This window comes from Schistocerca cancellata, chromosome 2 (genome assembly GCF_023864275.1).
Source record: "Schistocerca cancellata isolate TAMUIC-IGC-003103 chromosome 2, iqSchCanc2.1, whole genome shotgun sequence".
NCBI classification, from domain to species: Eukaryota; Metazoa; Arthropoda; class Insecta; order Orthoptera; family Acrididae; genus Schistocerca; species Schistocerca cancellata.
The window spans coordinates 708,091,643-708,117,954 of NC_064627.1; the positions used below are offsets into that span (position 1 = coordinate 708,091,643).

The 26,312-nt window shown below is 38.5% G+C and overlaps 1 protein-coding gene across 1 annotated transcript in view; it reads left to right on the forward strand.

Moving 5' to 3' along the window:
- LOC126158009 (uncharacterized) overlaps nucleotides 1-25,886 on the forward strand; it is a 47,348-nt gene extending 21,462 nt beyond the window's left edge. The window contains exons 5-6 of the mRNA XM_049916413.1: nucleotides 17,456-17,740; nucleotides 25,064-25,886. Of these exons, the coding sequence (XP_049772370.1) occupies nucleotides 17,456-17,740; nucleotides 25,064-25,289 (511 nt within the window). The 3' untranslated portion in view covers nucleotides 25,290-25,886. The remainder of the gene's footprint in view (nucleotides 1-17,455; nucleotides 17,741-25,063) is intronic.
- Nucleotides 25,887-26,312: the final 426 nt, after the last annotated feature.

Below are 26,312 nucleotides of genomic sequence, written 5' to 3' on the forward strand. Positions count from 1 at the left end.
ATGCCATAATAGAAGATAATGCTAGTGTCTCCATGACCGCTGACACAGGGCTGTGGGCACCGACCACGACAGGCAGAGCAGCTTGTGTGGGCAGAGGATATTAGTCAGTCATGTGTCCTCAGGAGCTCAGTTTATCAGTGCACCTGATGATGACATCATACTTGATTGCCGAAATATTGTGCCCATTGGATCATTATGAAATCCCGAAGGTCTTCCTGAATGTGGAGAGTCATTAATGTCAAAATGATCATCTCTAAAACCAGAAAACCATTTGCTTGCTGTGCTGGGTCCAGTAGCATTATCCCCGTACATAGTACAAGTGTTTCTTGCTGTATCCATAGCTGTCACCCCTCTATTTAACTCAAACAGAAGAAGAAGTTGGAAATGTTCCAATTTCTCCACTTGACACTCCATTTTCTAGTGTCCACAGCTCTACTCATGATCTCCAAATGAGAAAATGACAATATGTCAACTCAAATAGCAGCAGTGAACTACAAATAAAAAATGACAGACAATAAATAAACCACAGCAACCAGAATAGCAACATGCAAAACGAAAACGCTACAAACTTATACACCAGCCTAATACATTACAGGAAATAATAGATCCTGAATCTTTTTTAATCAAACAGAAACAAAGATTTTTAGAGGTGGCCTCTGGAGATTTACTGAATAACTCTTGACATTAAAGCTGAGAACCACTGTAGCTCTGTTGGGATGAAAAGCACTCCAATAAAACTGCTCTCTCGGTGTACACACATGCCACCGATGCCTCATGGTCGACACAACATGAGGTTGAATGGAGTACAGGAACCACACTGCATTAGGGAACTAGACATGTCCATGCACAAGTCAAAAGTCAGTGACCAGAAATAAGAAGAGTCTGAATCAATGTCCAGTAAATAGCCAAGTATCACAAGGTTGTTGTAAATACGTCAGCCGGAAAGCATGTAGTACGCCTCAGCAAGCTGAGACAAGTGTGGCCGAGACAGTCTGCAGCAATCTTTAAATCTGCAGCTGTGTTTGTCCATGTAATTTGGGCTGGCAGACGTATCACACCTTGCTGCACATAGTGAGCTCAGTAGACTTAAGCTAAATTATAAATACTGAATAACTGATACATCGAGAGGGTTTAAAAAACAACAACATGAAACCTACAATTGTCAACATGTTTTTATTGTAATGGAAAGACAAAACAGGAAACTTGAAAATGTATCTCAAATCTACATGTACAAAAGTGTGAAGGTGTCCACTTTCTGGAACAGGTAATGTCCAGTAACTAAGTTCACAACCTGATGTAGAATAAATGTCTCATAGTTCTTCTTAACAAGTCCATATGTACCAAGCCATCTTCCGAGTCACTTCCAGCAGGTCCACTTACTGGCGGTGATACCCATCACTGATGACTGCCATAGGCAGTAGTTTGTTGACTTCTCAGTGTAGACCAACTGTGGACTGATCATGCATGAACTCACTGTGAACTGACTGTAGAGGCCTACACTCAATCTATGTGATTGGCTGCCATTGGCCAGGACGATGAGCTTCTTGCTCATTGGCTCTCCATGTAACATGATGTCATCCGACAGAAGTGTTTGCAGAAATCATGGCAAAGGAGTTCCATCAGCTGTGGTGATCTCTTGAGGCAGCTGTCACTGTCAGATTTGCTGAACAGCCACCTCTGCCGATTATGCAGCCATTGACACCACATCATACGAAAGGATGTTATCTGGAGGACAAAACAGACTGTGCAATAATCAAGGTTTGTGCATGATAATGCTCCTCAAAAATGCCACAACAAATAAGTCCTTTCCCTCTAACTCTGTACATGCTCTTGTAACAATGACTACAGCTCCACTAATTTAATAGTCTCATCACATAACTGCACAAAAACTGGCAGGTCAGATGGAGCGCTGCTGTACCTCAGGAGGGGAGTCAGGAGCACCAGGAGCATCGTCACAGTGGAGCATAGGCCCAGATGAAGCTGGTAATTGAAACAAAGTGTGTAGTATATCATTATTACCAAAAGACCTACATAAGTAACAAAAATCTCACTCACTGAGTCTAAAATAATGGGAGCTGTTATAAGGTTTAGTGAACCATCAACTTTAGGCTTAAAATACTCTTTCAGTATATATTCTTTCTCCTCTGCTGAGGATTGCTTCTTGTTTTCATCAAACCTAATGAATATACTAATGCTTGTTTGTGACTCATCTGTATATGCTTCTGGAGACTGAACCACTATCCAGAAACCTAAGGGTTTTCCTCTCTGTCATTACCTCTACTGTAAAGTGTGTTATCTGGGTTGTCTCTTATGTATGGTATTCCTCCACCATGTCCTTAATTGTAGTATTCATTCCTACTGTTCATTCTCGTGTCAGTTTGTTGGTTGTTGTTATTCCTATTTCATTTATTGACATTATTATTTTGACATCTGAAAGATAACTGTTATACTATATCTATTTGCTATAAGTACTGTAGTAATGATGACACTTTTGCCAAATCATTTCCTACAAGCTTATCTTTGACCCTCCAAGGTAATTTTAGTATCTCTACTAAATTTTCCTCCCTAATTGCTTTATTTAGATGCCAGCCCACAAATTCTCTGTATCATTTCCAATTGCCACTTCTGTATGGTTGAACCAAATAATTCCAATTTAAACTTCTTTTGAGCACCCTCACTTCAATACCTGGACTTGAGCACTATCTCAAAACTGTGATATGTTGTGAAATCCTGTAGCTGTAACATTCTCCACTGAGCTATATCACCATGCATATGACTTAACACAAATCATTAATTGTGCATGTGTCAAGTAACATGCCTTTGAATGACTTTAGAGATAATACTGGGTGTATGTGTCTAGATGATATGAACTTGGGAAATTTGTGTTTGATCCTTTGTTTAATGTGGTATTAAAATTGTCACTGCTAGTAGGTTGTATTATGTTTCCATCTAATAGCTGTACAAATTCTTTTCTGATTTCATTTCTGGCATATTCTATGTGTAAACTATTAGGAAGTGTGGCTTCTTTTAGAGTACACTTATGAGTGCTATTATTATGTAATATGGACTTTGCATCTAAGGGTGTTGTGTTGATTGATGATGATGATTAATCTACAAATGAATTCTTTGACTTATTACTTTGTAGTTCTCTCTCAGACTCTACTTTCTCTAATCATGGTTCCATTTTGTTAATAATTACCAAAAGAACATCTGTATTTTTATTCGTACACTTTTGTAAAATATTCTTGGTTGTAATGACTATTTCTCTAAAGCTTCAGTTCTTGTTTTTCATTTACCCTGTTCAGATTTAACAACGTGTACATGTTCTACTTTACTATCTAGCTTTACTTCTACCATATCAATATGTTTATCCATTTCTTCCATGTAACTAAGACCCATATGTAATTATGTGAAGATGGTATCTGTTCTTTCGGACATGTCTGATGCACACACATTGCTTGAACTCTTACGGGACTCGGTAAGATTGTCTGCCGTGAATAATGAGTTTAGAGGGCAGGGGCACTACGAATGTAGTATGTGGACATTAAGTTGGGAATGTGGGTCTCACAGGGAGAGTGGAAGGGATAAATCCCTGCAGTCGCACTATCCTCTGTGCCCTTGGTGGCTCAGGTGGATACAGTGTCTGACATGTAAGCAGGAGAGCCTGGGTTCAAGTCCTGGTAGGGGCACACAATTTCAACTGTCCCCGTTGATGTACACTCCTGGAAATGGAAAAAAGAACACATTGACACCGGTGTGTCAGACCCACCATACTTGCTCCGGACACTGCGAGAGGGCTGTACAAGCAATGATCACACGCACGGCACAGCGGACACACCAGGAACCGCGGTGTTGGCCGTCGAATGGCGCTAGCTGCGCAGCATTTGTGCACCGCTGCCGTCAGTGTCAGCCAGTTTGCCGTGGCATACGGAGCTCCATCGCAGTCTTTAACACTGGTAGCATGCCGCGACAGCGTGGACGTGAACCGTATGTGCAGTTGACGGACTTTGAGCGAGGGCGTATAGTGGGCATGCGGGAGGCCGGGTGGACGTACCGCCCAATTGCTCAACACGTGGGGTGTGAAGTCTCCACAGTACATCGATGTTGTCGCCAGTGGTCGGCGGAAGGTGCATGTGCCCGTCGACCTGGGACCGGACCGCAGCGACGCACGGATGCACGCCAAAACCATAGGATCCTACGCAGTGCCGTAGGGGACCGCACCGCCACTTCCCAGCAAATTAGGGACACTGTTGCTCCTGGGGTATCGGCGAGGACCATTCGCAACCGTCTCCATGAAGCTGGGCTACGGTCCCGCACACCGTTAGACCGTCTCCCGCTCACGCCCCAACATCGTGCAGCCCGCCTCCAGTGGTGTCGCGACAGGCGTGAATGGAGGGACGAATGGAGACGTGTTGTCTTCAGTGATGAGAGTCGCTTCTGCCTTGGTGCCAATGATGGTCGTATGCGTGTTTGGCGCCGTGCAGGTGAGCGCCACAATCAGGACTGCATATGACCGAGGCACACAGGGCCAACACCCGGCATCATGGTGTGGGGAGCGATCTCCTACACTGGCCGTACACCACTGGTGATCGTCGAGGGGACACTGAATAGTGCACGGTACATCCAAACCATCATCGAACCCATCGTTCTACCATTCCTAGACCGGCAAGGGAACTTGCTGTTCCAACGGGACAATGTACGTCCGCATGTATCCCGTGCCACCCAACGTGCTCTAGAAGGTGTAAGTCAACTACCCTGGCCATCAAGATCTCCGGATCTGTTCCCCATTGAGCATGTTTGGGACTGGATTAAGCGTCGTCTCACGCCGTCTGCACGTCCAGCACGAACGCTGGTCCAACTGAGGTGCCAGGTGGAAATGGCATGGCAAGCCATTCCACAGGACTACATCCAACATCTCTACGATCGTCTCCATGGGAGAATAGCAGCCTGCATTGCTGCGAAAGGTGGATATACACTGTACTAGTGCCGACATTGTGCATGCTCTGTTGCCTGTGTCTATGTGCCTGTGGTTCTGTCAGTGTGATCATGTGATGTATCTGACCCCAGGAATGTGTCAATAAAGTTTCCCCTTCCTGGGACAATGAATTCACGGTGTTCTTATTTCAATTTCCAGGAGTGTATATCAATGCCTGTTGGCAGCTTAGGGTCTTGATTTAATTATCATTTCATTCTATATGTAATTGTTTCTCTGACCTGTGCATCCAACCATTTACTTGAGAGATGAAAATACTTATTGCCATTATTTCAATAAAAACAGTATTGATCACATTTAAATTGTTTATTTTCTTTGACGATCAGCTTTGATGTCTTATAGCATTATCATCAGGCCATATTTACTTCTTGGTGACAGCAGGAAATGGTGGCATGGAGCAGGCTGTTCTAGAGAGGTGTGAAGAACACTGATGACAATCCTATAAGAGATCAAAACTGGTTACAAAATGAAATAAGTAGCTTACATGTGAGCAAGACTGTTTTTATTGAAATAATTTTATTATAGTTTCATAGACCATTGCTATTCCATGGAAAATGATCCAAAAAATACTTGACCATACTGGATTTCAAGTACCTAACATAGTTTCAATTTGTGAAGGTTTTTATTCGTAACACCAAAGTTGTGTCCTATTTGAACAAATCTACTATTAGTGTTGGCAAATAAATTCTTCCATTGACGTATTGTGAAAGCCATGTTTGCAGTCTAATCAATTCTTCATTAAAATAGTGAAAAATAAATAAATATACTGAAATACGTGCATATATTGGTACCATCATTATTGATATTATGCATGTTTGTATTATTTTTGACATAGCACCGACTCTTCTGTAAGGGGCTTGGTTATTTCTCCAAGTATTTTTGTTTGATCCATTCAGATTAGAATTTGTCTTGATGATAAGCAATTGCAAATGACTTCATTATAATAGCTGTCTTAAAATTTCTCATGCACAAAGGTCAATAGTTCTGTAACAACATCATCACAACACTTCACTTTGTAAATTAAATTTTGTTTGCATCCAGCGGATAGTACTGCTATTGGCAGGTGTTTGCTGTGTAGCTCTTGTCACGGTGTGTAGGCTGGTGGCAGCTAATTGGGTCATATCAATTGTAGTTCTCAGAGCATTCACAGCTGTATGTGGGTTGAACTACTACCACTGGTGGTGTAATGTGTTGGCCACAGTTATCTTAGCTGTCGTCATTGCATGTTCGTATTGCCTCACAGCAAGTCGTTACACTGCAACTGTGTTGCCTGTTATCAACTTGTGCTTGCTGTCATAATGCAAACTGTGTTGCCTCATAGTGATGTTTATTATGTTATGCTAGTGTGTACTACTAATTACAAGCACTAGCTCTTCTATAATGTGCTTGGTTATTTCTTCAAATATTTTTGTTTGAGACACTTGGATTACTATCTAATGATCCCCATTCTTTTTCATGTTCAACTTCCTTCCATAAACTGCACTTGCTGTGACATGATTATCATCAGCTGCTCTGCTCCGATGCTGCCTGTAGCCCAACAAATACCTCAAACAGAATGTGCACAAAACCAAACTGAGAAACAACATTAAAGAATACAAGAGCAATGCTGTAGCTTGATAATGTTTACTCATTCATTCGCACATATTTTAAAGTTTCTGTAGTCTCTAAATTTCTGCACCCTTTCAAAGTGTTCAACAAATTCAAAAGCAAGCAAGAGGCCCAAGAAATTTTAGTCTTAGATAAAGTTAGGAAGTAGTCTGAAATCATCTATTCAGTTACTCTCAGTTTCTGTACTGGTATCAGAACCGAAGAAAGCAGAGAGACGGTTGAAATGCTGTTTTTGGTCCCCAGAGATTGTTTCACCATGGAAGATTGTAATACGATTCCTGCTTTGACAGATGATGAAATGGAAGATATTGAGATAAGTAATTGTTAATTAGAATACCATTAAAACTGCTAAATAGTGGAAAGGAACATAGACTGCACAAGGTATGTGAGAGACTCTACAGAGATTATGTGAAAGAACTTGCTCGCCTTTGACCACTAGTTTACTGTAGATCTTTGGAGCAACAAATATTAATTAATAAATTAAAAAAGTGCCATTTATACTCATGACAGAGGCATATAATTATAGGCTAATTTTGCTGGCGTCAATCTGTTTTAGAATTGTGGAATATGCTGTATGTTCACCCATTAAAACGTTTATGGAGAGCAAAAACTTTCTCTGTAAAAATCAAGATGGATTCCACAAACAGAGATCTTGTGAAAACTCAGCTCACTCTGTACATTCATGAGAGCCACAGCACTGTAGATGATGGATCTCATGTTGATGTCATGTTCCTTGACTTCAGGAAGGCATTCCAGTCAAGTTTGGCACAGTTGTTTAGTGAACAAAATACAAGTATTGGATGACATTTTTATTGGATCCGGGACTGCCTTGCAGAAGGAACTCAACACATTATTATTAATGGAACAAAATTGGCAGATTTCAAGGAGTACCCCGAGAGAGTGGTTTGATGCTGCTCTCCGTGACGGTCTATAATGTGCAGGCCCCTTCATTTCCGAATAACTACTGCTAACAACCTACATTCATTTGAACCTGCTTACTGTATTCAGGCCTTGGTCTCCCATTACAATTATTAACCCCCCTCCCCTGCTCCAACCTCTCCATTACCAATTAGGCTATTCTGTGAAGTCTCAGGATGTGGCCTATCAACCTATCTCTTCTTATAGTCAAATTGTGCCATAATTTTTTTTTTCCACCAACTGATTCTGTGAATCTTTTGGTATTCGAATTACCCCTCTAATTTTCAGCATTTTTCTATAGCACCATATTTCAAAAGCATCTGTCTTCTTCTTGTCTGAATTGCTATCATACACATATCACTTCCATACTAGGCTACACTTCAGACAAAAGCCACTGGAAAAGACTTCCTCACATTTAAATTTATATTAAATGTTAACAAATTCCTCTTTTCCAGAAAAACTTGTGGTGACCATTGTCTGCCAGCAATTGCTGCCTGCCAGGTGCAGAGTAAATTGTCTTTGGACTTGGGATTCTTTGGAAGGGGTGTGCTTTTGACTCTAGAGGAGATTGAGTTATTATGGTCTGTAATGTTTTTCCTGTGTCTGATGTAATTAAACAAGCCATAATAAAAGTGCCTGATCATAATAAATTGGGAGTTTTCTGTGCACAGTTAGTTGCTATAGCTAGAAAATCCACAAACTTTTCTTGCGAGTGCCAATCAGCATTTTACACCTTCCCTACTTCAGCCATCTTCAGCTATTGTGTTGCAAAAATAACAAAACTCATCTACCTTTAGTGTCTTATTCCCTAAGTCCCACTGCTTTGCCAGATTTACTTCAGTTTCATTCCATTACACTCATTTCACTTTTGTTGGTGTTCATGTCATAACCTCTTTTCAAAATACTTTCCATCCCTCTAGACAACACTGAAATCTACAAATGCTATGAATATAGTTTTGTCTATTTTCAACCTGTATTTAGAGATCAGTCATAGGGTTGGGTCAATATTGCTTTGAAAGTTTGTGCATTTCCTCAAAACCCATACTGATCTTCCCCATTTTACTTCTACCAGTCTTTTTCCATTCTTCTGTAAATAATTTGTGTCAATGTTTTGTTACCATAACTTGTTAAACTTCAGTAGAATTTGCACTGTCAGCACTTGTACTCTTTGAAAATGGCACTATTACATTCTTCTTGAAGTCTGGTGGTATTTTTCCTGTCCCATAAATTTTGTACTACACGTGGAATAGTTTTGTCATGGCCGTCTCTTCCAAGGATCTCAATATTTCTGCAGCTGTGTCATCTACTCAAGGGGTCTTGTTTCAGTTTAGGTCTTTTACATAATGGTCTCTCAAATTCTTCTTGTAAGTTTCATGTCTTCCATCTTATCTTCATTTACTTTCTTTTTCTGTTTCTGTAATATTGTTTTCATCTTTATTTTTCTTGTGCAATCTTTCTATACATTCCTTTCAATTTTCAGTTTTTCCTTCTTTGCAACATACTTGCTTGTTATCTGAGCACTTTATATTCATACAACTGCTTCACTTTTCCACAGTGTCTCTTTAATTTTCCTATAGATGTCATCCATATTCCCCATAGTTATTTGTCCATCTACAAATTTGGTTATGTCTTTTAACTATTCCTGCTGACCCATTTTGCAGATTCTGTCAGTTTGTGTTCCCTTTCATCTACTACATTTTCTGCAGTCTTGTATTTTCTCCTGTTGTCAGTTAAATGCAGTGTCTCCTGTATTATCCAAGGATGTCCACTTGCTTTTGTCCTTTTTGCTATTTAATCCTTTGCTCCCTACACTATTCGATCTTTTAAAGCTACCCATTCATCATCTATTGTGTTTGTTGTTAATGCTCCCTCTGAAACTCTTGACAACCTCCAGCTCTTTCAATTTAGCCAGGTCACATATCTTTTAATTTGCTACCTTTTTGCAGTCTCTCCTGTTCGTTTTTCCTTAAAATGCCATCCTCCTTAGTAGACCTGGCCATTCGTCCAAATGGGCGGGGGGAGGGAGGTGGGGAGGTGAGGGGGAACTATTTTACTTCCAGGATATTTTACCCAAAACCATGCCACCATCATTTAATGATACAGTAAAGTGGAAGGCCATCAGGGATAAAAAGGCTATAGTTTCCTTTTGCTTTCAGGCATTTGCAATACCAGTGCAGCAAGGCCATGGCTAATGTTACAAAGGCAGATCAGTCACAGGCACCCTTCGTACATGGTTGTACCTATTGTATGGCTATCTGTATAGAGGCATGAGAGCAACCCCTCCTTAGCATGGTTGAAGAGGGCTATTGTCTGTGAGGGCCTATTACTGTTAATGGTAAATGTTAATGATCTAATGGATAATGGAAAATGTTGTTGTCAAGGATACAAGATTAGTTAGACAAAATTTGTAGTTGGTGTAATAAACGGCAGCTTGCGCTGAATGTAGAAAAATGTAAGTAAATGCAGATGAGTCAGAAAAACAGTACCATAATGTTCAAATACAGCATTAGTAGTGTGTTGCTTGACACAGCCACATTGATTAAATACACATGTTTAAAGTTGCAAAACGATATGAGATGGAACATGCACATAAGGACAGTAGTAGGGAAGGCAAATGGTTGACTGCATTTTATTGGGATGATTTTAGGGAAGTGCAGATAGTCACCAGGTTGGATTAAAGAAAGACACTGAAGCAATTCAGAGGTGTGCTGCAGATTTGTTACTGGTAGGTTCGATCAGCATACTACGAGCATTACGGAGATACTTCATGAACTCAAATCCTGGAGGGAAGACAACATTTTCATGCAACTCTGTTGAGAAAATTTATAGAATCAGCATTCGGAGATGACTGCGGAACTATTCTGCTGCAGACAAGATTCATTTTTGCATAAGTACCACAAAGATAAGAGAAATTAAGGCTCATATGGAGGCATTTAGATAGTTGTTGGAACAGGAGAGGAAATGACTAGTAGTGGTACAAGCTACCCCCCGGCATGCGCCATAGAGTGGCTTGTAGATGTAGATGTAAACTGTTTCCCCTGAAAAAGACTGCTGCCCCCTTCCCATCTTCAGAAACTGCATGTTTGTGTGGCCTCTCCACAGACACCTTTCTGATGTGGGTGCACCCATGGTATAGCTTTCTGTATACAGGCATGCAGGTCACTCCACCTTGACATGGTTCAAGGGAGCTATTGCTTATGGAGAGCTGTTACTGTTAATGATATATATGAATGTTCTAATGGATAATGGAAGCTCTTGAAAATTATTCACAGATAATGCTGTTGTTTGTGGGTAGGTTGCAATGCCAGAAGACTGTAGCAAACTGCAGGAAGGCAAAGCAGATGATCAAAATATGATGCAGGAACTGGCAGCTGAAAAACTTTTGCACATAAATGGACTATTGTTTGATTAAAGAATTGGTGACAGTTCACTGGAAATAGTAACTACTGTAAAATACCTAGGAATCACCTTCCAACATGACCTAAACGAACTATACGAAAAGTGTATGTCAAACTGAGATTCATCAAGAGGCATGTAGATAACTCTTCAAGGAGCTAGGAATTTTAACTGTGCCATCACAATACATATATTCACTAATGAAATTTGTCAAACAATATGTCATAATTTGAGAAGAACAATGAAGTCCATATTTTTAAAACTAGAGGGAAAAGTGATCATTAGTACACATTAATAAAGCTATCAATGGTCCCCCAGAAAGGAGTTCAATACGCAGCAACAAAAATCTTTAATTATTTGCCAAATAACAGAATATATCTGACAGGTAGCAAAGCAGATTTAGATCTGACCTAAAATCATTTCTCCTGGACAATTCCTTCTATTCTGTGGATGAATTTCGGTTTAAAAACTAGTAGCCTGTAAAAAGTGTAGTTCCATGACTGAGGCTTCAAAAATAATGTGTTCATTAACGTTAACACTAATCATGTACACGTATTCTGTAAACTGACTCATTCCACATCATTCCAACAAAAGATTCATTCAAATTATCTAGCACTAAAACAAACAAACACTGTCCTATCAGTCCTTGAAGGCCCAAGATATATGGCACATCAGCTGGAAGAGTATCTCCAATATAGTTTCACTGATACTGTTGCAGGCAGATATCTCACCTATGGGATCTGGAGGAAGTACAACAGTGTCAGTGGTCTCATTCACTTCACACTCATCATCAGAAGTCTTTAAATTAGAGAAAGTGCTTTATAGTGACCCTTTGTGCCTGGGGAGTTTTAAAACATAGTGTTATATTAGGTGGAACCAGCCAGGAGCCCTGAACGGGGATCAAAATTCAGAGACCTCATGGGAAAATAAAATAAACCTCGGAAATAAACTATCAATAAGCATCTTCTAAAACAATTACAGAAAATGACGGTACACAGGTACTGACAGTTAAGTACATAACAATATAATTTATGCACTTCTTAAAATGTTCAGCTTTTGTAATGCTGAGAAACTCTACTTCGTCACGCAAATAATCCTGTACTGTTCGCTCATTTAACATCATCTGGCTAACAGTCAGTGCACAAGCTTCACAGAGGTCTAGACAACAGTTCAACGTAGTAATAATTGCTACCAACATAATTAAAGATATAAAATTTCTGTTAAAAAGACAAATCCCCAAATGGGGATCATGGCAGTTAATGGTTAACCGCCACCTAAACAATTTGTTCAATATGAGCACCAGAGACATCAAAGAGATGCTGTACAGTACCAGATTTACACCTTGTGGGTAAAATTCAAACTTATTTTCTTTTCCAGCATAAAATGGTTCCACCTTAACATATCTACCAAGTTTCGCTGCCATATGATAATTACAGCCCACACTGTACCTCCAAGAGTAGCTACACTTCAATTATAACTGCCGCTGTTTGTGTACATGCTCTTTTCTCCAGTTCACTAAAGGATTTTTCCAACAGTTAGCAAATTTTCATTCTTATTTCTCAATGCTTCTATTGTTCGGTGGGTGATCTCTTTTACTCCTAAATTATTTACATTCTGCCAGAACTTTTCTTGCCATATTAACGCGAATTTCAGTGGTGGTCACAACTGTTAGCACCATTCTTGTTAGTAAATAATTCTGCCAGTGTACTTTTGATTTTTATAGTTTATATAGTTCATAAATTCTACATTTTGTGAAATGCATAAGTAACAATGTTATTTTCTTGACTGGAAGAGAACCTGCTAATGATGAATCATAAAATAAATTAGGTCTTTTGTAAGTAATATGTTTACATGGGGAATAAACGCCTGATCCTTTGGGCTTTCTCCAATTTGCTTCAATTTTTAAGATCTTTGGTTCAATGGAGATATGTCAGAAAACTTTATCAAATGACCATCACTGCAAACCAGAACCCAAGCTGCTGAAATCAATAAATGACCACACTTTCCCTGGTTGTTACCACAGTGTTGTCCTTACTAAATGTATAGGATACACTTTGGACTGGTAGTGAACTGTTGTCTTGTCTAGGTTCTCAAATCCAGAGAGCTTACTTATCATCCCAGTGTTGGTTCAGTAGGCATTATTCCACCACTGATAAACTGATCCAGATAAAGGCTATCAGACAAAGGTGTCACCTAATAGAAATTATTCTCAGTTTTGAGAAGACCTATGATAAGATTTGAATCTATATCCTATAACAGTTCCATCAATATGGGGCTCTGGGAAATTCAGTGAGTCTCTATTGGTTCTTTGGTGTTCTACACTGTGATAAATATCCCTGCTACTAAGCTGGACACACGATTTTGGAAAAAACTTTAAATTATGAAATCCTTTTTTGTTATATCTTTTGATGATATAAAGCCCATGTGTTCCTACAAGCTTCCCTCCAGTTGCCTGTGTAAATCCCAAGCAAATTAGACCAGTAGTTTTGGAGAGTGGTGTGTTGAAACAGATAGACATGGCAGTTTTACAGCTTTTTATTAGTATAGGAGTAAATAGAGTGCACTCTCATTTGTAGACCGATTGCATTTCCATAGTATTCTGACAATGAACCAAAGTGTGCCACATGCTTTGCCTTTGACTGAATCTATGTTATCATCGCATTTCATATCTCTACAAATTGTTACATCCAAGAATTTGAATAAGTTGATGATTTGAACTGTGACTTATTAATATTGTAGTCATAGGATACTATTGCCCAATAGTAGTGTAAAGTTCCTGTACATGTAATGGACCTGACTGATAGGAAGGACAAATTCATGAAATTCTCTATGCTTCTATCACAAAGTAAATAAAATCTTCTGCACTGTCTGTTAAAAAACTTTTTATTAAAAAGTCACAACCAGTTTCTCATCAACGCCATGTATCAATGACAGCTGAGTACTCACAAGTTTCTTAATTTTTTTAAATAGTCATGGCACAGCAAAGTAAATGCTACAAAGTTTTTCCCACCATTTATCATCAAGATTAAACCAAAGTGTGCTAAAAGCAGTTGTCTACTATGAAACAACTGGGAACACACTGCACCTATAAGTGAGAGGAAGCTGGATAAAACTACTTAAATTTTTGACTCCCATATAGTTATGAGAGAACTAATTAAAAACACCACATTAGTATGATGTAACTTTGACAGAGAAGTATAATAGAACCTTGAATGTCTTACCATGCTCTAGACATCATAGAAGCGGGCCTGGCTCTCGCATAAGCAGTTCTGATGGGTAGGTATCGCGAATCATGCATGATAGGTGGAACTAGTGCTAATCTTGGACCAGACTTATGCTATTTATGACAAAAAAGGTGGGGTTAGCTTTACATATTAGAGTCATTATGAATTTCTTTTTTAAAGACATTTATAGTTAGAAACAGTTAAAAACATTAAAATACAGGTTACTACACCCCTGGAAAAGCCTAACCACATAATACCATGAACTTTTTTGAATGCTACAGTGCACTATTTTTTAGAACCAGCAAGCATATAACATATCCCTAATATTTATTTTTTATTTTAAGGAAGCCAGTTTTGTTAATTGAGAATGAAACTAAATAAAACCAAGTCTTATGAAAACAGAAGTCACAACAAAGACTAAAGATATCCTGTATAGATGCAACAGTTAGGTGGACTAATTATTATCTACCTAGACAATCAAAATTAGATAGCATTCCATAGACACTCTCAAGAAGATAAGCACTCCCCCCATATAACAAGTATATGGTACCACTGGCTTTGACTTCTTGCCTGATCGTGTGGCTTACTTGAATAGAAAATCTGTGTATATTAATGAATGGATTCATAGGCCAGACATAGACATTGTCAATTGCTGATGTGAATATCTTTGGCAATATCTTATATCTTTCTTCCTTGGAATAGTCTGGATGGGATTATTGTGTGTGTGTGTGTGTGTGTGTGTGTGTGTGTGTGTGTGTGTGTGTGTGTGTGTGGAGGGGGGGGGGGGGGCATGCATGCACATGACCAAATAAAAAGCTCTCGAGGAAAATACGTGGCAAAACTGACAACCTGCTGAAGACAGGTGCCAGATCACATCAAATCCAAGGCAGGGAGTCATTTATTAATTTTATTACTGAATACAGTACTTCACTTCATATTGATGGAACTTTGAATAGTGTTGTTATTATTATTATTAGTAGTAGTAGTAGCAGTAGTAGTAGAAGAAGAAGAAGACTGATTTGATCTGTCTCTACATGTAACAACTGGCTAAACTCAAAACTCAATGTCCTCAGGAAATTTTACAATTGTAGTTTCCCCTTGCTGTCACCTGTACCACAGTATCAAACTGAAAGATAATTTTGACTAAGGTGCAAAGGGCAGATCACTCAGTTGTTCAGAATGTTGTCTCTGTAACTGTTGAGAGGGATACTGCTCATCTACAGGAATTATAATTATGTTAGTCTTTCACCTCCACAGGTAAACCCCTGAAATGATTGCAACTACAGTTTGACTATCTATATCACTGACACATGCTAGTCTCCCCACATTAATGTGGTCTATAGTTTGATAAAAACTATAGTTTGAGAGGGTGATTATATCACAGAGATTAAGTTGTAGCAAATTCAGATTTATTCTGCATTTAGTGAAAAAAACTTCATATTATAATGCAGATATACTGCTTTCATTAAGAGCTGCATTTATAATGTAAACTGTTCAGATTTTTATGACTAAGTAGTTACAGCTACAAACCCAAGTTCCATAATACGCAACATAAAATATATGACAGGTAGAGGAAAGAGCAACACAACTTCAACAAAAACAATACACAGCACTTGCTTCTGCTGCACTACCTACAGATCATTTCCAACACAAGAAATAAACTGTTATTCACATATGAGCTCTAGAAAGTGCAGCATTACTTTATTTCTCTAGAGATGCATTACAAAAATGTTGAGAATCCCCTCTCCTCGAAGTTCTGGAGGGAGAGAAATTGTCATTCTCTCTCCTGTGGAGGCACAGAGTCATGCATTTCAGATCCTCTACTGTGCCCCAGTAATCAAAGATATGTTCAACAAAATCTTTAGCTATTATACAGATAGTCATTTCCACTAGTCTTTTCTTTTACTCGTTCTGAAACATTATGAAATTACACTCTAACTGTCTAGATGTATTTATTTAATTCCATAAACTGTTAGATGATTTTCTAGTATACATAATCCACATACTGATATTCCACTCGTTTTTTCATTTCCACATTCATGTCCAAGCTTCAGTATTTTGATTTGGTTGTTGCTATTGGAACTAACTACTATATTAATTCTGCACTTTTGTCTTTGCAAATATTTAACTCAAGAAATGTCATAGTTTTGATGAGATTGGATGCTTCTGAGACTTAGCCACAAGCAGTCTTTACCAGAAGCATTCAGATGTAGATTATGTCCTGTAGGAAGCAACTAACGGAGGCCTTATGTATCATTCATTCTGATGTGTGGATATCTCTGACAGATGTGTGATATTTGGTGAGACACAACATACATTAATATTATTCATGATTCCTCCCAAAAGGTGGTGGTACACCGAAATTATTAAACTGAAATAGTATTATACTCATTTTGATTGCCAAGACTTGAATATTTTATTAATTCTCTTAACATGGTTGATGTTACAAGTGGCACTTTCTTACAAAGACCTTTCAGGTCTCATTAACTTTTTTTTACATTTCATTTTCATTTGCTTTTATTAATGGGAGCCTTGAAGCAGTTCTTAGCTGCCATCAGAAACTTTATGATATAAAAAACAAATGCAAAGTTTCATGGTGGTACAAAATTTTCCAGACTTCTTGTTGTGTCATGTGGTTTCAAGTGCACAAACTTCTTGAAGGTTTTTAGCACCTGTTGTCATGTGGTAAGAATGCCTTGTTTGAGAACAGTTACCCTCACATATTCATATTAATGGCTGTGACATTACTGGCTGTTTACTGTATCCATTTTATGGAAATGTCTTCAGCACATAAGGCAACATATGTGTCTCATGCTGTAAACATGCCCCAAGTACTGAACAATCCATGAAAATACATAATACAATCTGCAGATGTCTCCAGCAATAGAAAAACAACTTAAGAAACCAACAAAAATATTCTAGCAATGAACAGAGTGAGACACCTGCCCTTTATGCACTCTTACTGATTGAGAACAACTTAGGCAAAAGCTTGTGGATTTTAAGCTGTCTTTCATATCTGGGGGTACAAGAACAGTTTATTTATCATAAGGAGTTCTCAGTACCATCCCATGTCTCCATGTATTTGTGGTGTGATATCATGTACCCCCCTCCCTCATCTTGACTTTCTTAGTAGAGAAGCAGGAAGTACAAGACACTCTTGCATTCTGTTGGTTGGTGTGGTACTGCTAGTTTACGAACAGTTCAGCATAAAGCATAATCTTACATGTTGTTCTCACAGTTATCATGGCCTGTTGACTTTTCAAGCATTTGAGAAGAATATCACTAATAATGACCATTTCCCTTCCTTTTTTTGCAGGTATGCTAAGATGTGGTACAAGGGAGTCAGCTTCACATCAGAAAAATGTGCTCTAGTTTATCTAGTGGATTCTGGTGGTACAAGAAGTACAGCTGATAACTTCTTGCAAATGACCCAGGACTTTTCTGTGTCAGTATTTTATACAGGATCACGTCACGGGCCAAACTGTTCACAAGAAGTAATTTCAGTTTTGCAAAATGGTCAATATTGGATGACAGATGATCTCACTCAAAACTGGATTATTAATGGAATTCGAATATCTCAGACACGAGATGGTCTGGTCAGGTAAATATCATCGTTACATCTAAAAGTTAATGAAAATGACATTTTTGTTGTCACTACTTTAAAAAAAATTATTATTCCTGGACTCAATATTTATTTTGAAATAATGGTTCTCTACAATCAGGGCTCAGCTTTCCATAACTATGTATTTTTGAATAAGTTGCTTCTGTGTATATTGTATAGGAGAGGGACAACTCCAAATTGAAACACGGAATTGCACTTCCGTTAGGCGCAAGTACAGTCTAACTGGAAATGAGCGGGAATTGCCTGCAGCCAACCTGACTCTGCACATCATGTATTTTTCCTTCTGTGGAACCAGTCAGCTAGGCTGAGAGGGTGGCACAAGTAGTGGGCAAACTCGCCATCACCTAAAAACTGCGTCCCACGCACAGTAGTATCCACAGAGAGGACACTCCATTAATGTGAAAACAACACAGATAGTGGCAGTTCCTGATCATAAGCTTGCTCTAATGGGCATAGGAGTGGGCGCCAGGGGTTGTTATTCACAGTGGGAGGGCCCATCATAGGTCCACTGACCAGTCACCGCCCACTTCAAGCTTGGCAACCCTCAGTCAGTTAGGTACTGGCCCGCCCTGGTGCTGATTGTTCCATTGGGTGAATGGAACACTTAGCACTGCTAGAAGTCATCACCATGCTGTTGACAACCGCTGCTACAAAAATAAAAAATAAAATAAAAAGTAAAGATATTTCATTAAGCATCATGGAACGTGGAACATCCACACTATGCTGCAAGGCTTCCTGGACACCACCGGAAACTCACAAGAGCTACACAAAATGTGTGCTATCGACTTACAGCTAGTCAGACTCAATAACACTATAACAACACTGCAGGAAACCAGGCTACCAGAAGAAGGCTCAATACGGGAAAAAAACTACACTTTTCCGCAAGGGCAAAGATATTGCTAGCCCCAGACAGCACGGTATCGGTTTTGCTGTCTGCAGTGACTTGCTGTGTTGTACTAAAAATCCAGTTGGGATCTCAGAATGCATTATGACTCTGCATTTCACAACAAATAGTGGACCACTGATGCTCACATCTGTATATGCACCAACACTTACCTCAGTTGCAGATGCCAAGGATCAGTTTTATGAACAACTCAGCGATGTGGTACAGAGAGTGCACTCTGGAGACTGTCTTAGCATTCTTGGTGATTTCAATGCTCGTATTGGTAGTGATTTTGCCGCTTGGCCTGACTGCCTAGGCAAGCAAACCTGGTGTGGGCAAGCTGAATGAAAATGGCTATGGTTACTTGAATTCTGTGCAAAGTATCAGTTGTGAGTCACCAATACATACGTTGAAGGCAACCTGAACCACAAGGTTTCCTGGATGCACCCCCACCCAAAACGTTGACACCAATTAGATCTTATTCTAACTAAAAGGAAAGATCTGCATTACTTTCTTCATACATGTTCTTTCCTTAGCGCAGACTGACACTGCTAGGGACAAAAGTGCATTTCATGACTAAAAAGTTTCACTCTCCCAGGACACCTTGCAAAACAAAAATCAATCCTTGCCAAACAAGAAACACTGCCACAGTAGAAGTATTCAGAGACAAGATATGAAAAGAGGTGGATCTCTGAGACCCAGTCATTCCTATTTCTGAAGACTGGCAGAAGATAATGCTTCTTACTGTTACATCTGGAAATGTGTTCAGTAAACTGGAAGCAAAATCCCAGGATTGGTTCATCTAGAGCGTAGATGTCCTGAAATCTCTCCTCGAGGCTAAGCATCAGGCCACTGGCATCTGGCAAAAAACCTATGCAATTCTACATGCAGGGAGCTAAGCAAAGCAGAGGCAGCTGTTCAACACACTGCCCACAACTGCATCAATTCCTATTGGGAGCAACTTTGCACTGGCACACAGGAATGTTTCAATGCTGGCAACATTGGTGGTTTGTACTCGGGCATCAAATGGGCCATTGGACCCATTCCACAGAAGAGCATACCACGCAAGGATATAGATTGAAAAGTCATCACAGGTTGAAATTGTCAATTGCACTGTTGGGTAGAACATTACTCAAGCCTCTACTCACATCCCATCAACATTAGTCCAAATGCAATGGATGACATTCCTCAGATGACACCTTACCATGACTTGTATGTCAAGCCTACTATGGAGGAGCTTCAAAGAGCAATTGCACAGCTTAAATATGGGAACTGTCCTGGCAAAGACAACACCTCCACAGAAATTGTAAAACTTAAGCCAGTTTTTCCGCTGCTTTTGTACCTCTTCATGAAATGTTGGGCTGAGGGTACAAAAGATATGCCCATGTGGTGTTAGGCAGACTTCAGAAGTTTGCTGAGTGCATGTACCCTCAGGAACAATGTGGGTTTTATCCCCAACTATCCACAGTTGATTTGATCTCCACACTCCAGTAAATTCAGGAAAAGTGCTGTGAGCAGAAAACCCCTCTGTTCATTGCCTTTATCGACCTAAACAAGGCTTTCAACACACTCAGGAGAGAAGGATTGTATGCAGTACTTTTGAAGACAGGGTGTCCTCCAAAGCTCTTGAAGATAATCATCGCTTTTCACCGAGATATGGAAGGTGCTGTGGTCTTCGACAGAATCACATCTGACCCATTTGCTGTGAAAAGAGGGGTTTATCAAGGCTGCATATTGGCACTCACTCTGTTAAATATTTTTTTCTTAGCATTCCTCAAAGTTGCTTTTGGTGAAACTAATCTTGGCAGTCATTTGTACACCAGAGCTGATGGGAAGCTCTAAAACATTTCTCTATACTCATATCCAAGTGCTCCTGAGAAGACTTGCTTGTAAATAGCCTTTTAATTGCTGACGATGCTGCATTTGTAGAGCGTACTCGTGACAATCTGCAAGACCTTGTGGATAAATTCTCTACTGCATGCATGCTCTTCTCCATGTCTATAAACATAAAGAAGATGGTTGTCATGGCACAAGGAGACACAGATATGCCTGTTATCAAACTGGATGGCTCCTTGTTGAAGGTAGTCGATAAATTCTGCTATCTTGGTCCAATAATGACAGAAGATTGTGAGATAAATGTACAATTAGGAAAGGCTGGCAGCACTTTCGGAATGTTCTGCACATGAGCATGCGACAACAAACATCTTACATTGGCAACAAAAATACTTGTATATCAATCATGTGTGCTGAGTACTTCCTGCATCGAGATGAGACATGGACGTCGTATGCGAAACAGGAACAAGAGCTCAATGCCTTCCATCTACGGTACTTACAGAGCATCTTGGGGATATCATGGAAGGATCATGTTACAAATTACATGGTTCTGAAAACTGCAAAACAACAGAGTATCACTTCCCTGCTCAAGCAATGTCGCCTGAGGTGGTTAGGATATCTGTATCGTATGGACCACTCTTGTGTGCTGGTGCACATTACTCAGTGAAATAGCAGGAGCAAAGAGACCTTGTGGAAGACCTTCACTATGCTTTAGGGATTGCATCAAGTGTGATATGTGTGCTTTTAATATTGGCAGTGACAAGTGGGAGCAACTCGCTGATGATGGCAGCAAATGGAGAAACTGACTGCAGTTGGAAGCAAGATGCACAATGAAGTTTGGCTTAACAACTTAGCTGCAAAATGATTGCGCAGACATGAGCTTATGACTAACCTTCTTGCTGGAGTGATTCATATTTGCCTCACTTGTGGGCGCCAAGCTGGCTCTTGCATCAGACTTCTGAACCACCAGCGAAAATGTCCCTAGGATGCCACTTGACTCTTCCAACAGGAACTCATTATTTTCTTCATTTAAATCTTTAACTTAACTTTTAAAGGAAGCTTGTATAACCATTTGAAACATAGATTAAATGCTATTATGTCTTAGCTGTGGCATGAGGCAGTTAGAGAGAAAAAAAAAAAGAAAAAAACACCAAATATTCTATAAATGGAAGAACAGTAAGTCATAAGTTAATACAAAATGTAAGACTGGAACAGGGAGAATCAATGGAATGTAATAGCCGACATTTGTGTTCTGAAGACCACTGAGTGAAAGTTAATTCTTGTTCACAAGAATGTATACTGAGAAGCAAATATTAATATGTGTAATGGAGGAAAGTATGTGACATTATTAGTAATGGGCCATACTTCTGTGCTGTAGAGGCATCTTTAACCTCCAGCCTCCTAAGATGCCAAGATAGTGACCATTCCAACCTTGTCGCATCCATTTCTGTAACAAATTTTCCTGTACAGATTGCTAGGAGCCAGTGAGCTCTTGTTAAGTGGCTGTTAGACAGCCACAGCATTGAACCAGATAAGCTGGTATACACATACACCATGCTTGCACTAAAGGTAACAGTTCAGAGAATAAGCAACATTGATACTTTAGCATTAATCCACAAAGGAACCATAACAAAATAAAACAAGGGATTAACTCAAAATAAGTGGGATACTGGAACTGCTCTGAAGATTTGGTTTTTCTATAGAGAGTTCTGGAGGTCTAGTAAAGGAAACATGTCACATAGTGATCCTACAGTAAAACAGATAAGTCCCTTCTAATCTGCTGATTGCATGGTTGATGCTGATGTATTTTTCTCTTCTTTTAACCACACATTATTGGGCAATCAGAAGAGATAAAAAACTGAATTTAGTTTTCCTGGAAAAACATCAATGTTCTTTTCAATTGTTCACATATTGTTTTTAATTCTAAGAATGAGAGACGAGGACAGTAGGCCGAACTTAACATTCAGCAACCTCAAAAAACAAAAAAATTAACTTTAAACATAGCTGGCTAGGCCACTGTTTTGTCTGCATCACAATACTATTTATATCTTTACAGTTCAAAGAAGCATGAGACAGACAGCCCCCCCCCCCCAAAAAACACAATTAAGAACACTGTTGACATAGTTGAATTCATGAGAAACATATTAATTTGAAAACTAAGTCCAGCTGAGGTCTGAGGAAACTGCAAATCTTTGTATAAACCATGGAAGGCAGCTCAAGTATGATAACTATAACTCAGCAACAAGTCAAGTACTAATGGGCAATAAATGAAGCAGCTGTTGTACAGGAAGAGAGTTTACAACCAGCAGCCATGGCGTATTTAAGCTTCAGTGATTAGCTGACTTAACTTTCATGGATGTAACTGTGCGGGTGGTACCTCCAGCAGGAAATTCATCATCATGTATTCCAGTGGGACATCCAGGTCTCTTTCAGGCCAGAAAATATATCGTTTGTGATATACAGCACTTTTTACAGCTAATTTTTGCTTTGACGACTTTATGTGAGGGATGTCTTGCTATAAATCTTAACATCTACATCCACCTTCTTTGCTGCTTTTCTGGCTAGTTTGTCTCAGTGTCATGTTTCAAGCAGTCATCCTACAAGTCATATCTGTTGCTTTGACCTTAATTGTGAAACTAGTTTGTTTAGTAATATTTTAAACACAAGTAGTATCTACTTATTTTCCAATGTAATATAAACAAACAGAGCAACATAGACATAAAATAAATGTTAAAAAGAAACAACTAATTGAATCTCTATCTTTTATAATTTCTAACAAAATTAAATTTCAAATACTGCCAATGACAATTTAAAAATAGAAGGAAAAAAACTATGCAAAAACTTTCAGCTTTCTGTAATGAATGTTTTACACTAATGATGTGTGAACATAATAACCATTATTAGTAAATTTGTTGAGCTGTAGTTGTGGTCTTTAGTACCAAGACTGGTTTGATGCAGCTCTTCATGCTTCTCTATTCTGTGCAAGCCTCTTCAATTCTGAACAACTACTGCAATGTACATCCATATGAAACTGCTCACTGTAGTCCTCTCTTGGTTCTCTTCAGTACTAAATTGATGATTCCTTAATATCTCAGAATATGTTGTGTTAACAAGTCCAAAGTTTTAGTGAAGTTATGCTACAAACCTCTTTTTTGCCCCATTACATTCAGTACCTCCTTATTAGTTATGTGATTTACTCATCTAATCATTAGCATTCTTCTGTGGCACCACATTTCATTTCAAAAGCTTCTGCTGTCTCCTGGCCTGAACTACTTATTGTCTACATTTCACATCCATACAAGACTACAATCCAGACAAATAGCTTCAGAAAAGACTTTCTAACACTTAATTTTATATTCAGTGTCAACAAAATACTCTTCTTCAGAAATACTTTTCTTGCCATTACCATTCTACATTTTATATCTCATCTACTTCAGCCATAATAAGTTATTTTACTGCCTAAATATCAAAACTCATCTACTACTATTAATGTCTTATTTCTAAGTTAAGTCCCTCATCATTATATGGTTTAATCTAGCTACATTCCATTACTCTTATTTTGTTTTTGTTAATGTTCATATTATATCCTCCATACAGGGCACTGCCCCTCTCATTCAACAGCACTTCCAGGTCCTTTGTTGTCTCTGACAGAATTAAAGGGTCATTGGCAAACAGCAAAGTTTTATTTCTTCTCCCTGAACTTTAATTCTCTTTCCAAATTTCTCCTTACTTTCCTTCACAGCTTGCTTAGTTTACACACTGAACACACATGTAAATAAATGTAATCATAATCTTAGCAAGTCCTACATCAAGGGTTAGCTCTTGCAACTGTATTTATTTCCTAAGGAAGCACAGGTGGACCAGTTGATGAAGATTGGGAAAGGGGACAGGGTGCAGGTCATGCAAACCTCTGGTCGAGAGGAACTCATCTGTTGAACTTTAGCCTTCCCTCATCCTCACAATAGGTAGCTTCCCCTCAACCTGGAGTCTGAGTGAACTGCACCTGTCCCCTTTCTCAGTCTTCACCAGCTGAACCTTCTTTCCTCCCTAAGAAAGAACCTCCAGTCATGAAAGCTAGGCCAAACTGAAATTTTTTCTACTTTTAAATGTTTATATGGCAGTACTTGGAATTTAACCTCCAGGAAGTAAGTACTGCCCAGCCCTTATTCTCCTTGTCAATTTAGTTTTCGTAAGTCCTTTATCATGATAATGGAAGAGGAACAACATGGGTACAGGTGCTAGAGGGATGTAGCAATCAATATAAACACTTATTCAGAAACAGATAAGGCGAAGGACTGAATATCAAGACATTTATTTCTACTTTGATTAAAATAATTTGGACAAGTAAAACTTCTATTTTTATGGCAAAAATGCATCTTGTAGTAATTAAAAATTCTAGAGAATAAATTAAGTTTTAACTCTGCAGTTTTGTGATTGTATTCTCTAATCCAGTTGTTTCTGTTGTCATAGATTGTTAATGCTCATATACCTCTTCTGTCTCAAACATTGCTGCTTCTTTAATACAATGTGATAATTTACTTAAATAACTTAATGTGACAAACTAACATACTAACTATTTCTTCCAGAGTTGCATGTAACAACAATAAATATCAACTTCGTACTTCACCTTCTAATGGCAATGCATCATTATCAACACCTTTTGTACACTGCACTGCTTCTATGGGACAGACGTCACACCTTTTTGTAAGACGTGGTGAAAGGCGCATGCATTATGATGGTTCCAGCTTTATTGTGCGCAATGCAGGACATTCAGCTGGATTTGATGAGAAGAATCAGTTGAAAGTATACTGACTGATACACTGTAACAGATAGAATAGTTATATTTTTTGATGAACATATGATATTATTGGCTGTTGAGTCAGAAGAGTAAGTTTTCTGGCTTCTTTTTTGATAGAATTTAATAATCTCGTACAGGGTATCCTGGTATACAACATATAGCATTAGAGTCAATGAAACTGCAATAATGTGTGTGTTATTGTATGGCACTACAAAAATGCAACAGTAAACAGTAGTGAGTCACTAAGAGTATTACATATGATGAAGTGTGCATGAAGTGAAATATGTTTGCTGAGTATAGTACATGTGGAACTATCAGCTACAGATTTACTTTAAAGATGTATGTACGGCAAACTCAAATGATTGTGTTGTCATATGAAACTAAAATTGAAATATTTCAACTTTTGTTAGGTGACTTGATAGTTACCAAAAATCACATTACTGTATAAGGCAACTATTGTTGATGTACTCTCATTAAGCACGCAAAGTAGTAAAACCAATATTGGAAAAGTAATCACAGTATTCTTCATCGTAGTAAACCATAAATTCATTTTTAGCTTTTACTTATTTCTTCCAATTTATATAAATTATCAGAATGATAATTTTATTTCATTTAAAACAGTGATTTCATATGAATTGTAACTTTTTTCAGTATGTAAGCTTGTATTAATTATGTTTTGTTCCATATTATGTTAGTTAAGCTGAAAATTGACATAATACTTTATTTCAAGGATTTAATTCATACTGTTATGGAAAATTACATTTTGTTTTGTATTTATGTTTCATTTGCATTTATGACTGACAAATTTAATTGAAAGCCTTGTAATCAATAACAACTTATTTGTGAATTTACAGACTTATACTGGGAATCACAAAAATAGCTCTTAGAAATTGCCGAAAGCTTTAATTGTATTTTGTTCATTAAATTCATTATTAATGTGCTACAGTGGTGACTTCATTTTATTTGTTATTCCTTATTTTTGATTTATGCGCTGTCATTTAAGCATGCTTATAAAACCCTCATTTATATATGGCACA